General features: G+C 40.4%; 2 protein-coding genes across 2 annotated transcripts in view; one reads left to right on the top strand and one right to left on the bottom strand.

Annotated features, from left to right (window-relative positions):
* LOC142351796 (angio-associated migratory cell protein-like) overlaps nucleotides 1-14,299 on the bottom strand; it is a 217,581-nt gene that overhangs the window by 39,814 nt on the left and 163,468 nt on the right. The window lies entirely within an intron of this gene.
* On the top strand, nucleotides 3,438-8,610 carry LOC142351697 (uncharacterized). Its single transcript, XM_075403840.1, has 4 exons — nucleotides 3,438-3,596; nucleotides 6,533-7,092; nucleotides 7,474-7,641; nucleotides 7,929-8,610. Exons 1-4 carry the CDS (start codon nucleotides 3,438-3,440, stop codon nucleotides 8,608-8,610), a joined length of 1,569 nt encoding a protein of 522 aa, XP_075259955.1.

Raw genomic sequence — 14,299 nt, 5'->3', positions numbered from 1 at the left:
ATCTATTCAGAATTCAAGATCTTTTCATACGCAGTATTTTATGCTCCCCAAATCATGCGTTGTTTATAGCCGGTTCCTATTCAAAATTAGCACGTGTGAATTGAGGAGGGGGCAGAATACATCCCATTTACTGGAACTGGTTTAGATTGGGTTGTCAATAGGAGTTAGACTACAGTCGAGAATTAGGGCCGGTCATGATATGGCTCGGGCACACGAGTGATGAATTGTACGAGTAAGGCAGCTAATTACGAACTTTTTTTCAAGAATAATTCAGAAGGGATACAATACGGATGATGTGGCTCAATACACCGTGGCTCAATAAAGCTTTAAATAATCTCCTAGCTTGAAAGTCATGTTAAACAGTAAAAATGTAACCAACATAATGAACCAACATAAACAGTACCAACGGTGCCACTGCAACGGTCAACTCAGTAATAAACAGGGATTTGGAAAAATTAATTGGACTTGCAATAATTGGCAATTAATTGATTGCAATTATTGATTGCTGACTCATATTTAATTGCAATAGTTGATTGGAATGACCCAATGAATTGCCCAATAATTGGGAAATTTGAAACAGCATACTCCCACGTCTGAAACCTGGAACTAAAGAAAAAATTTCCTGACTACAGATTTTTGTCGCAAAGTAATCTGAGATTTTGGTGTAAAATATTTTTCGTGAAGAAAAAAATGAATGTCTGCATGAATGTACGCATAACCATATGCGTACAATTTTGGGTACAGTCAAGACTAAAATTTAACAAAAAATTGAGAAAATTATTGATAGAAAGTGAACTTTAATTGATCAATAATTGCAATTATTGCAATAATTGATTGTTACGTTCTGCCAATTAAATTAATTGATTGTAACCTTTTTTTCTCTAGCCAAATAATTACAATTAGTTTTTCCAAATCCCTGGTAATAAATAGTTTCAGATTTAATGAGATAATACCGGGCAGCTGTTTGTTGCCAATTTGAATTTTGATGGTAATTAGGATTGATGCAAGCTCTCTCCATAATTCCTCGGGGAATTGGAAAAAACACGAAGAGACGCTTTCAGCTCTCGAAGCAGGTCACCACGAAGTCTGGTTAAACCTTGCATCCATCTTGTACATAAAAGTCAAAAATTGTACCAAATCGATGGAAATACATTCCTGAGTCTGAGAAAATTATCACAAGTCCAACAAATCCAAAGAACAAGCGTAAACCCCTTACAGTGGAAAAACTAGTTAAATCCTACAGCAAAAACCAGTTATAGTTTAGCATAAAGTTAGCCGAATTCTTGTGATAAACAGATACGATCATCATGACCAGCGGGCGAAAGAAAAATAATACTAACCAGACAGCGGATAACTATGATGATGCTGACATCCAGTGGTTGCACTACGAATTCCAGTGGTTCCTCACCCGCCTGTGCCTGCTGGACAAAGATTATGATAACCAGACGTCTGCCACGTAGATTCTCGCTGGATGTTGAGTAGTAGTAGTAGTAGTAGTAGTAGGAGAGTCTTTAGGGTCGGAGCCCTCGGGTGTGGAACCCTTCAGTTTTCGTTTGGCACGAGTTTTTTCATTGGATTGCAGATTCCACAGTTGCATAGAAGTCTCCAGGTGCAGCTGTCGAGTTCGTTGTAGCTTCTGTGGAAATAGTTTTGGTACATCTCTGTCAGAAGTTTCTTCGTCATTGGCTTCTCCGTTGTCCTACTGATGATGTTGAATAGCTTTGTGGCTCTGAAGAAAAAATTTTCGTCTGATTTATGTAGTCGGTGTTTAGGGAGTTCAAATTCCTGCTTTTGTCTTGTTTCGTTTTCTTTTCGCTTTGGCAGTTTGTCTTCGGGGACGTAGTAATTGCCTTCTAGGATTGAGAGGAGATAGAGGACATCGTGCATTTCCATGTACATGGAGAGTGGGAGTATTTTCAGCGTTTCGAGTCTTTGATGGTATTCGTCGTTTCCACCGCATATCCACTTTGTTGCCTTTTGCTGGATCTTCTCGATTGATTTCATGTCAGTCTTCGAAGGGTACCAGACTTGGGAGGCGTAAGTGAGTACGGGCACTACGTATCCTATGTAAGCGTTCAGTTTCGTTTCCATTGAGGTTCTGCTCGAAACATTTCGTTTGAGTGTGTAGAAGGCTTTCCACGCTTTGGTTGTTCTAAGTTGGCAGTTTGCGCTCCAAGAGAGATTTCGAGACATTACGACTCCGAGATCTTTTTGGGTGGCAACGGTTTCAAGACCTGCTTCGTCACGCTGGGCTAGATCCCCTCTGATGAGGAGAGTTTTACTTTTGCTAACATTTAGGTCCATATGGTTTGCTTTGCTCCATTTCTGTATTTCCCCGAGAGTGGTCTCGCATTCGTGTTCACCGTGGGTAATTGCTTTGAAATCATCCGCGTATCCGAAGGCCGGGATGTCTGAGATTTCTTCGGGGAGATCGTCAATGTAGATGATGAACATCAGAGGCCCCAAAATTGATCCCTGAGGTACTCCGCTGGTTACATTTCTGGTCTTTGATTTGCTTGTTCCAATTTTGACGCGTTGCGTTCGGTTTGTGAGATAGCTTTCGAGTAGTTGGAGTAGCTTTCCTCCGAGGCCAATGTTCTCGAGCTTCTGGATGAGTCTTTTGTGCGCTACTTTGTCAAAGGCTTTTCTGAAGTCAACATACAGAGTTCGAATGTCATTGCATTTTTTCGATTCAAGTTGCTGGTATAGTTCGTCTGTGAAGAGGATGAGTTGAAGTACTGCTGATCGTTTCTTTCTGAAACCGTGTTGGGAGTCAGAGAGGGTTCTTTCTATTGGTGGGTAAAGCCGTTCGAAGATGACTTTCTCGAAGACTTTTGAGACGTTCTTCAATAGACTTATTGGTCGATACTGTGTGATGTCTGCTTTGTCGTTTTCTTTGTAGATCGGGGTGATCTCACTTGTTTTCCAGCTCTCTGGGAATTTTCCTTTATTAAGGCAGGTTTGGAAGATAAGTTTGAGAGATTTTGCCAAAGCTGGGGCGTTTTTTAAGATTATATTTCCGATGTTGTCTGGGCCGCACGCTTTGTTTGCCTGGAGGCCCAACAGTTGTCTTTCGATTTCTTCTTCAGAAATTCTGAGGTAGTTGAGTCTCTGTTTTGGGTGCGGCCCAAAACAGAGACTCAACTCTGCGGTTTTTGTACCGCTTCAAAGCTAGCAAAACTTGAACGATTAAACCAGCTTGATAGCTCCCTTTCTGCACGTTCAATAAGTGATGCCACTAATCTACAGTACTCAGCTAATGTCAAGAATCTCCGAATAGAGGAGCAAGAACAGAAAATGCGAGACTGCAATTTCTTCATAAGCGGAACCAACGCCAAGCTCATCCGATGACGATACAGTGAAAGGAATCATCACAGATGTACTTTACGTTTCAGTTGACATAACAAAAGTCCAGAGGTTTGGACAAACGGATGGAAATGAGAACCAGAGGCTTCGCGTTACCTGCTCCAAAGCAAAAATGGAGCGTCACCACCGAAAGAGTCGAGACTATTCGAATGTTGCTATCAACCCTGATCTCACCCTGTCGCAAGAAGCAGAACAATGGAAACTTAGATGTGAGCTGCGGGGGCTCTCAGGTGGGAGCATCCCGAAAAAAAACATTTGTAATCAAAGAGGAAATATTACAGAAGGTCAATCTTCTTGACTAGAACGTCTACCGCCCAAAAAAAGCTGCTTGTAAATGCACGGTCTTTGAAAAAAGACGGCGGCTTCATTCCATGTCGCGTCAGATATCCATGCGTTCGATGTGTCCTTGTGCGCAGGTATCGACATTAGGCTAAATAACGAGGCAGACTACTCATTTGTGCACGTACTGTGGATTTCATGTATACAGGCTGGATAGAAACGCCATTAATTGACCCGAGAAGAAACATGGGGGAGGAGTATGCATATAGGTAGTAGTAAAATGTATGCATATATGTAGTATGTTTAGAATTTAATCGAATCGAAGAAGTTAGAAGTTCGCGGAAACGAAAACATCGAAATCGTATGGGTAAGCATCGTGCCAAATCGTAGAAATTTTGTGATATCCGTAGTATACCGCCCACCTGACGCCAGAAATGACGAACAACTTGCTGATTATATCCTTCAAGAAACGAAAACATCGCGGAAATGAATTATATGCTTCAAGAAATTGATGAACTTGCTGGGACGCTGGAAATCATAAGTTTATTGTTACAGGAGACTTAAACACCTTTATTGAAGAAATGATCACACTCTAAAGTCATATGATCAATGTTGTGGAAGAGCCGCCAAGAGCTATTGCCAACCTTGAACAAGTTTCGCCAGAGCGCAAATTTTTTTCGGACGTGGAATTCACCGCCAACAATTCGCTCTGACCACTTAGCTACTCTAGCCAAATTCACAACAATTAGCCGAGTGAACAGTGTTTTACCGCGATCTGAGACGACGTTGTAAACACAATTTTAATCATGCTCTCGACTGCTATTATTTCATGTATATAAAGAAGTACGCGCAGATGGATGAAGCAATTATTGAGCTGCATGGGGTCATAATATTTTTTTCTCGATACTTTTTCTGTGAAAAAGTTTGTCTTCAAGAGCAACGATCCGCCGTTTGAGACGCCAGTAATTAAAAGTAGTAGTAGTAGTAAAAGACTTAAATTCCAACAAGAGGAATACACAGTAAAAGAAAGACATGACAGTACAAATTAACAAAGCAAAGTAGCAAATTAAGATCTGCAGTCCACACAGCGACATTTAAGAAAATATGTACATGGCCGATACTAGTTAAAAGAAAGTGTTTTGGCTATCAGAAAATTATCTAAATTCTTACAAAAAATATTGAACGATGACGTAAAGTCAATGACGTTGATAGAAATTAAGTAATTGGCGGCGTGGATAGATCGACTAAGAAAACAGTTGTCAGTTTTGAAGTTTTTGTTCAACGGTTGTTCAAAAAATGTTTTGACCAATCCTCGGGAGCTGAGTGTCGTTCTATTGACATGTAGCTTGATGTCACTCTGATGTTGAACTTCAACGAAAGATTAGTGTGTACATGGACCATTTCTGTGATTGCTCCGATTGCAGAAAATAGTGGAATCAAGACCAAAACTTCTATGGGAGCAATCCCCTCGGCTTGATGCCGAAAAGTCACAGCAACAACAACAACAACAACAACAACAACAACAACAACAACAACAACAACAACAACAACAACAACAACAACTCTCCATCGTTCAATGCCAAGTTTTCCACAGTAGAATAAGGTCAGCTCGCGCGATTTGATAGCAAAATGGATACAAATTTAGTTTTGTAAGTGTCTCGTTGTAATCCTCAGACCTAATAACCCAGCGCAACACTTTGCGTTGAAACTTTTCTAACACTTTCAAAATACCAGTTGTAACACACCAAGCTTGGGTGCATTAAAGTACGAAAGATAAAATTATCGTTTGGTACAACATTTTCTTGCGGAGAATAGAAACTTGAAACGGTATGCTTCTTTTCAAAAAATTAAAAATTTTTATTACATTTCGCAAGTTTAGTCTTAACATGTGTTGTCCAACAGAGATCTTCAGTAACTAGCATTCCCAAATCCATAATCTCTTTAGTGAAAAGAATTTCCGCTTCTTTTAGAAATAAGGCAGACAGGCTGCATTTAAAGTTCATCGCTTTAGACTTTTCTGGATGAAATTCCTGTTGATTGTTCCAGTTCTGGACAAAATTCCAGTTCTGGATAAAATTCCAGTTTAAGAAGCTTTCGAAGAATAAATTCACATTAATTGGACAAGAAGAAGATGAGCAAGTGAAGCCGGCTGCCGAAAAGATCAGATTTCACATTAGCAGGACTTTACTCCACTGCAGCAAAACCAGAGGAAGCAAGCAACGGTGGAACAATTAGAGCGTTATCTGGCAATTTTAGTGCGCATGCGCTGAACAGTTTTTACTCGCACTTTTGGACAAATGAGAATAATACTGTGACACAGTTTGCCGATTGTTTTGGATTGGAACCACCGGAACTGTCTAGTCTTCGAGATTTTATTGCCCTCAAATCATTTCGTACAGCTGCAGGTCATGATTGAGTGCCTTATTGGGCTTGACAACAGAATGCACACAACTTTGCTGACATCCTAACATCGTAATTCAATAAATCAAATTGTCAGTCAGAGTTCCCTCAAATCCAGAAAGTTGTAGCCATCACGCTTGTTGTGTGATTTCAGTTAAACATAAACCTTTCAGTTTGTGCCTTCAGTTTGATGCATACATTGTGTGTTTTCAGATTGTTGTCTGAATAAAACTTTGAGGCTAGCGTGTTCTCCTGAGAGTATACAACAATTTACTCAGACAAGAATGAAACTCCGGCCGCCGGAACTGCCCACCAATGGTCATGGTTGAAGAAATGCTTCATTGACGGACAGCTCATCAACGAGATTACAGAAGACATTCATCAATTGGCGTTCCTACGATCTTACGCGGGGACTGAATTAATCTTTATACTAGATAGAGCGAAATCATTTACAAACGGTTTGGCAATACTTGATAGACAATTCCAGAAACCTACTCGGGTTATGTATGCACGTCATCAGGTACTGTCGTGTAAGCAACGAGACGATGAATCTGTATCAGATTTCTTCAAGAGATTGCGATTACTGGTTGTAAAATGCAAATGTAGTGACCTTACGATCCAAGAGCACAAGGACATACTATTATTTGACGGCTTTGTATCGGATCTACAAAGCGATATTATCAGGGCGAGGTTACTGGAGCTAACCAATGCGGAAGCATCACTTGACAAATGCAAAAGCTTGGCTACCGCAATTGAAATGTCTACCGAATTATCTCGTTCTTTTATTGCTTCAGGATCTAGCACCTCGGATTCCCCCAAAAGTAGTATTGCTGCAAATTATGACAAACGAGACAAAGGACAACGTGGAAAGAACAATGAGATTTCCCAGACAAAATGCTCGTTTTGTGAGCAAAAGGCACATCCGTGGTTCAAATGTCCTGCTAAAAATACATCCTGTCTGAAATGCAACAAGACCGGCCACTGGAATGTGGTCTTCAGATCGGCGACGGCCGTAATCCAACCAAAAGAAGACGATGAAGCAATTTTGTCAGCAATCCTCTTGTGTGCCACGAATAGCCATGGACATTCAAGAATTTTTGAATAGATCGGTCTTGGTGAAGAAAGCGTTGAAGTTAAGGCACTCATCGATCCCGAACCAACAATATCATTTATTACTGAGAGTTTTTGTGATTCAAAAGGTTTGGATGTTAGAAAGTCGCAGAGAAGTTCTCGCTTGGCTAACAGATATAAACTCAAAATTGTTAGTTACTGTGATTCACTATTGACAATCCAAAACACGTTTTACGCAGTTAAACTTGCTGTGTTAAAATCTCTCACTTGTGATCTGATCATTGGTTTGGACGTGTTAACCCAACATAGCACGGTTTCCATTCACTTTGGGGGTAAGGAGGACACAGTTGATTTTAGTGTCCTAGTGGCAACTTTGACAGAACCCTTATGTTCATTTCCCAATATGAAAATTGAGCCACCGGTTATTTTCGATGTTTCTGTCTATTCAGCGGAGCCTATCACTGCCAAGTCCAGATGGTGCAAACCCGCAGATCAAGAATTCATGAAGACTAAAGTTGCGCGAATGTTAAAAGAAGGACTAATCGATCCTCCCACCTCCCCCTAGAGAGCACAAGTCTTTGTGCATCACGGGCATAAAGATCGCACGGTGATAGAATATTCAGAAAAAGTCAATAGATTCATGGATGTGGATGCTTATTCATTCCCCGAAATGGAAGTTTTATGGAACAAGGCCACAAATAACCATTATTTCTCAAAAATCAACCTCAAGGCAGCATACCATGAGGTTCCGATACAGGAAGTTGACAGAAAAAATACAGTTTTTGAAGTAGCAAGTTGTATCTGTTTACAAGATTGCCCTTTGGCTTGGCCAACGCAGCACCCTGCTTTCAGCGCACAATGGATGACGTTGTTGAGAAGCATAACTTTATTGGAGCTCACCCATTTCTGGGTGACGTCATTGCTGGAGGTCGTACGGAGGATGAGCTTGAAAGAAATCTGAAGAAATTTCTGGATGCAGTCAAAGCCGACCGATTAACACTGAATTACAAAAAGTGCTTCTTTGAATTGCGCACTGTTGCCATGCTGAGGCATAATATCGCGGCGGGAAGCAAACGGCATGACCCCGATCGATTTCAAACTCTTGAAAATTTTCCGATTCTGGAAGTTCAAAAAGCTTTAAAGCGGTTGATTGGCTTTTTCGCGTGTTATTCAAAATGGATTCAACGATTTTTGGATAAAATTCAGCTCTTACTGTCTGCGTCACAGCACTGTGCGTTTCCACTGCCGCAGTCAGTTGTTACCAGAATCAAGGAGCTGAAAAAGAAGATATTAAATTCGCCACTGTCATTGCCAGTGCGCGACAAAATACCTCTCATCATGGAGACCGATGCATCAACGTCGGCTATCGGATGCGCTATCACACAAGCTGGGCGACCAATAGCATTTTTCTCTCGAAGCTTATCCAAGTCCGAAAAGGTCTATTCGTCCGTGGAGAAAGAAGCCCTAGTCATAGTAGAGTCTTTTCGGAATTAAGACAATTTACTGAAGCCTTATCGGTTCTGGTTAAGACTGATATGTGCGATGTTGCTTTCATATTTGCTGATAAAAAATCCACAGTCCAAAATGAGAAACTCATGCGATGGAGACTTGAACTTGCCGAGTTTTGATATGATATGTCATATAAGGCTGGCGTAGATAACGTGGGGTGTCATGGATTACGACTATTGGCTCTTTTTCAAAAATACCAAAGCTACTCGATTTACACTGTAATTTAGCGCACCCAGGAAATACTCGAATGTGGAATTATGTACGCCGACAAAATTTGCCGTTTTCACTTGAAGACATCAAGACTGTTCATAAGACCTACAAAGTTTGTTGCGTAACCAAACCGCGTTTCGTTAAGTCCACGAATGGAAAATTGATTTCAGCTCTAAAACCATTTGAGCGCCTTGCTCTCGATATAATGGGACCTAAACTGCCGTCTCCGGGCACTGGTAACTGCTTTTTATTTACCGTTAGTGACGAATACAGCAGATTCCCGTATGCATTCCCGCTTTGATCGATCACATCGACAACTGTTATTTCATGCCTTCGTCATCTTTTCAGCGTTTTTGGTTATCCGTCTTTTATCCAAACTGATCGAGGAAAACATTTTCGTACAAACGAGTTTCAGCAATTTTGCCAAGAAAACGGGATTGCTCAGTCACAAACTACGTTATATCACCCAGTAGGAAACGGTCAGTGTGAAAGAATGAATGGAACGATTTGGACGGCCGTTTGTTGTCTTTTAGAATCTCGAAAATTACCCGACAGTCACTGGAAAGGGTGTTATGCGAAGCATTATCTGCTACTCGTACATTATTGTGCACGGCGACGAATGAAACCCCTCATTATAGATAGTTCCAGTTCCAGCGGAGTGAAGGATTTGGCTTTTACATGCCGGCGTGGATACGAGCAGGACCCAATGCTCTGTTACGTAACTTTGTGCGAAATAAGTCTGAGCCATTAGTGACGAAAATGAAAATTTTTGGGGTTGTCAGCCATAAAGTGGTATGTATTGAATATGCAAATGGCCGCCGAAGGACTGTGTCAACCTCAGATCTGGCGCCGACGACAGATTCTAGGAACTTTGAGCATGAAGAATTCGGGAGCCATATTGCAGAGAAACCACCTATTCAAGAAAACTCTATGATTCCAGTATCTGTCAACACACAGCTTTCGCCAGTTCCATTCTCTGTTCACGATGAGGTCATCAATATCGCCCGTCCCAGCCGCTCTGCCGAAGAAGCCGTTTAGGGGAGTCACCTTTCCAGCTCACAAATCGCTGATTCTCCTGTTAAACCGACTATGGTGCGCAGCCCTGACGCCAAACCGTCGGGACGCCCATCTCGTCAGCGAAAGGCTCCTGGAAACCTGAAGGACTATGTGGTAGACTTCTGAGCAGAGGAGTCTGTTGTGTGATTTCAGTTATATATATATATATATATATATATATATATATATATATATATATACACATATATATATATATATATATATATAAAAACCTTTCAGTTTGTGCCTTCAGTTGGATTCATACTTTGCATGTTTTCAGATAGTTGTCTGAGTAAAATTTTGACTCTAACGTGTTTTTCCGAGAGTATACTACAACGCCAATTCCGAAAGCTAAGAATCCGATCGAACTCTAAGATGAAAGCCCTATCTCTGTTACTTTTGTTCTTGCTCTGACTTTTGAAAGCCTGATATATCAAAATAACGGTTTCAAGCAATATAACAGAGTATCTCCTGCTCGAAACTTGGCGTTAGGTGGAGCTGCACGACAAAGCAGACAACTATTAGGCTTCAAAACAACTGTAGAAAGCTGCGACATTTGTTGTGATAAACTTATTATTTAGTTTCATATATGATGATGATAAATTTGGTCATGCGAGCCCTACCTCAAACGGAAATTCCTCAACTGCAATATGAGGACGAAAAACCACCTACCTTAATGTGAGAGAACCCGATCTGTCAAATTAAAATTACTTCCGAAATTTAAAACAAATGTTTTCTAACGTCACGTTCATCGTCAAGTTATAACTGTTATACAAATTATTGAAGATAAAATCAATATGTATTTACATTTGTCTGAGAACACACTTAAAACAATTCTAGGAACTATTCTAAAAAATTCAATCAAAATTTTTGCTTATATACAATATTTAGCCTACTTACAACTCATATTTACCTCTGTTATCAATTTATTTAAAAGCATTCCTATTCCGGATTTTTTAATTTTGGCCATGTTCTTGTATTTCTAGGGTTATTTCAAATTTGCTCTAAACTTAGGTATCCCTTTTGTGGAGGTTTTGCAAATTTAGTTTTCTCATGCACAAAATGTTTTTTGCCTTATGTATCCTCGTCAATTTAAAATTATAATTTGAACTAATATTTTAACGTGAGTTCCCACCCCTATATTTATCGCGTGTGGTTAGTGCCGGCTTCAGCTTGCTGATGTATATAGCTTCGATAATCATTAGTTTTTCTAATTTCCGACAGGCGTCCAGAATTTTCCATTCAATGTCATTCGTGGCGCCACGACATTCAACCAGATGTTTGCCCACCTGTGAATCCTTTTTTTGATGTTCTGCTATCCTTGTGGTAACATGCAGGCTTGTTTGCCCAACATCCTTGTTCGCTTGCATTTCATTTAATCTCATATACCACGTGGGATTTCAGGTCTTCATCGAAAGATGATTTCAGGGTGGGGAGGCATGATCATAAATTCCGCATTGTAAAAACCACATGCAGTTCGCATAGTTTTTTCAATTTGCTTGCAAAGTCTTGAGTAAGGTTGCCTCTGTATTGTAGAAAAATAGTTGTTTTATCATAAGATCAAGGCTTGATTTTTTGATGCTCTTTTGGTGTTGTTCTCAATTGGTCTTTACCGCAACTTATTATATTTTCTAGGGTCTGGTTCACTATTTTTGAAGACCATTCCTCTGGATATTGACTTTTGGTCCAGCAAAATTTGTCCTTTTCAAGAGCCTGATCGAAGGCCAACCAATTAGAGATTGCATTAAAAACTCTATGAACCGTCCCGCGAATCAGATTTTTCTTATGCTGAGCGCTGCACAGCTGCGAAAACTCAGTATTTTTCCAGTGTCAGTTAGTTTTTGATACCAATGACAGGTGATATTAATTTTGCTGCCCACATTTACGTTAATGTCAAGAAAAGCCAAATTCCTTTCCATGTTAACTTTTTCTAAGGTAAATTGCAGGTTGTTGTGTAAAGAATTTGCACTTTTTAAATACTCGCCCGGGTCACCACGAACCGTGCAGATAATATCATCCACATACCTTTTAAACAAATTCATCTCCTCATAACGCCCCACTATCTGTTGGTTGTTACAATAAGTACAAATCCAAACAACGTCCTTCATGTTTGCATTTCCTCATTCGATATCTTTTGGCATTTTGCATGAAACCACTTTTTGCATGAGTCACATTCTACTCCTCTTCTTCGGAAAGTCACTCTCCGGTTACAGTTTTTGCACTTCCCGTTTTGGTCGGATCTGGAAATACTTCCACTGAGCTCTGCTTTTTGCAGTGATGCCTCAAACGATTTCATCCACTTGTTTGCTAGTATTACAGCCAGTGATGCACCCATAGCCAGACCATCTTAGTGTACATACCAAATCCCATTACATTTGAAATGAACATTCATCACTGCAAGCCTTAGCAAAATTTTTATTGCGGATCTTGGTATATCTGGAGCTAGGTTGCTTAAATAGAGTTCTCTTAGAGCAATTTTTATAGCCTCTCCAACCGGAACGTTGGTTTACAAACTTTTTACGTCAAGAGATACTATCTGCTCGTCATCTTCAAGATCGAGAGACTCTAAGGACTTTCTAGCATCTTGCGTGTTGGTTTCAATGTTTGCGCCCGGAAGTTTCTTGAAAAATGGTGTAAAAGTCTGTTTAAATTTTTGTAGCTGTTACCAGGTATCGAAAGAGCAGGTCGGGGAGGTGTATCTTTTTATGTACCTTTGCCAGGCCATAAAGCCTCGCTGGTTGTGAACCTCTTGACCTGATTCTTTGATAAATTTTGTCACTAATTTTCCTTTGCTTCATTAATTGTTGCCGGCTGTTTTTGATCTGTTTTCATTTTTTGATCACAAAATCTTCGTTTTCTCCATTGATTTTTTAAAACTGATCTGAGTTAAGCACCTCATCAAGTTTTTCCTTTTACGTTAACTTCTTCATCACAAAGAAACCGCAGCCTTTGTCAAATGGTATCGCCAGTAAATCATTGGATTTTAGGTAATCATGCACTTTTTGACCCCTCTATCCATTAGGGTTTTGCGTACATTTTTTGCATACTATTTTGCGGACACCTCAATTTCACAAAGTTTCTCATCCTCAGTGTTATTCTCGCGTAACTCACGTACAAGTTTGTCTACGTCTGCAAGGAAGTGACCTCATTAAACTTGCCTCTCACAGGGTGTTTAGGTCCCAACGATAGGATGTCCAGTATAAACATTGGAAGTTCACGGCCATCCCTTATCACAACATTACTAAGGGAGCCAATCCGCAGTGGTCTATCCTGTCTCTATGACAGTTTATCAAGTTTTCCATTAAGTCTGTTTTGAACCATTGCGGAGTGATTCCTCATTTCAAGCCTAATGCTGCCAACAACGGATGGCATCAGTACTGGTCTTACATTCTCCCTACATTTACTCCTATCTGTCTCAAGTTTTTCCTTGAACACTTTACGGCCCTTCTCCGCACGGTTTATTTATTGTTTCAGGAGCTTTAATTGAAAACCGTGCACCGCTTGTTCGGAAAAAATTTCATTTTTAGGAGCGCGAAACCTCAAAATATCCGGAATTATGTCATTGTTAAGGCATTATTTTAAAAACTCAATTCAGTATTTGCAGATAGTGACCTTGTTTGGGGTTTTCAAGTAATTGAGATAAAGTTTTTAACAGTTTGATTTTTTCAAAATATACGTGAGCCACGTCTTTGGTAGCAGCAACCACATACCTCAAAGAAGCCCAAGGACAGGGGGCAATGAAACCCGATTGTTTAGGAGCTCCTCCTCAGTCTGTGTCTGTCGCATCTTCTTTGCCTTGCCTCTTGCTTTCCTCTGCCTTTTGCCCCAGTTCTTGCGTTTTCCTCCCTTGAGCAGCCCTCTTAAATTGTACTGATGGTGTAATACTGTCTCCAGGGTCCTAATCTCCAGCCCAGCTTCCTGTTGCAGCTGGGATTATTTTCCTGGCTGCGTCTTCCTCTTTCTTTTCGAAATCAGGTGCTTGGTTACGTTTAGCACCAGTACCTCAGACATCAGCAGCTCCTGAAAATATCCTCTGTGCCTATACGTCGACAGTAAACAAGTGGGCGGAAGCGGTCATTGTTTGTTCTAAGAAACGATGTTAACTCCGGCACGCTGCAATGTTGGTAGTTGTTTGACTAGTGACGTGAGATTGTGTTATTTATCAGGTCGTGCCACACTACCAAGTCTTTCCTCCTGCTCAGATGACCCTTATGAAGGAGATTTGTTGCCTTTTTGAACCAGTTTTTGGAATTTCTGTTGAACGAGAATCCGAGAACCGACCTAATTTTCCCTAAAAATTTTTTTGCTTGAATATGGGAGACTATTTACAGCATGGTGAAGCGAACTTGCAGCCAAAATATGCACTTTCCCGGTAAATCTATAAAATTCATACTCGCTAAAACACTAA

This window comes from Convolutriloba macropyga, chromosome 13 (genome assembly GCF_964194025.1).
Source record: "Convolutriloba macropyga chromosome 13, txConMacr16.3, whole genome shotgun sequence".
Taxonomy (NCBI): domain Eukaryota; kingdom Metazoa; phylum Xenacoelomorpha; order Acoela; family Convolutidae; genus Convolutriloba; species Convolutriloba macropyga.
This window is presented reverse-complemented; position numbering and strand designations above follow the sequence as displayed.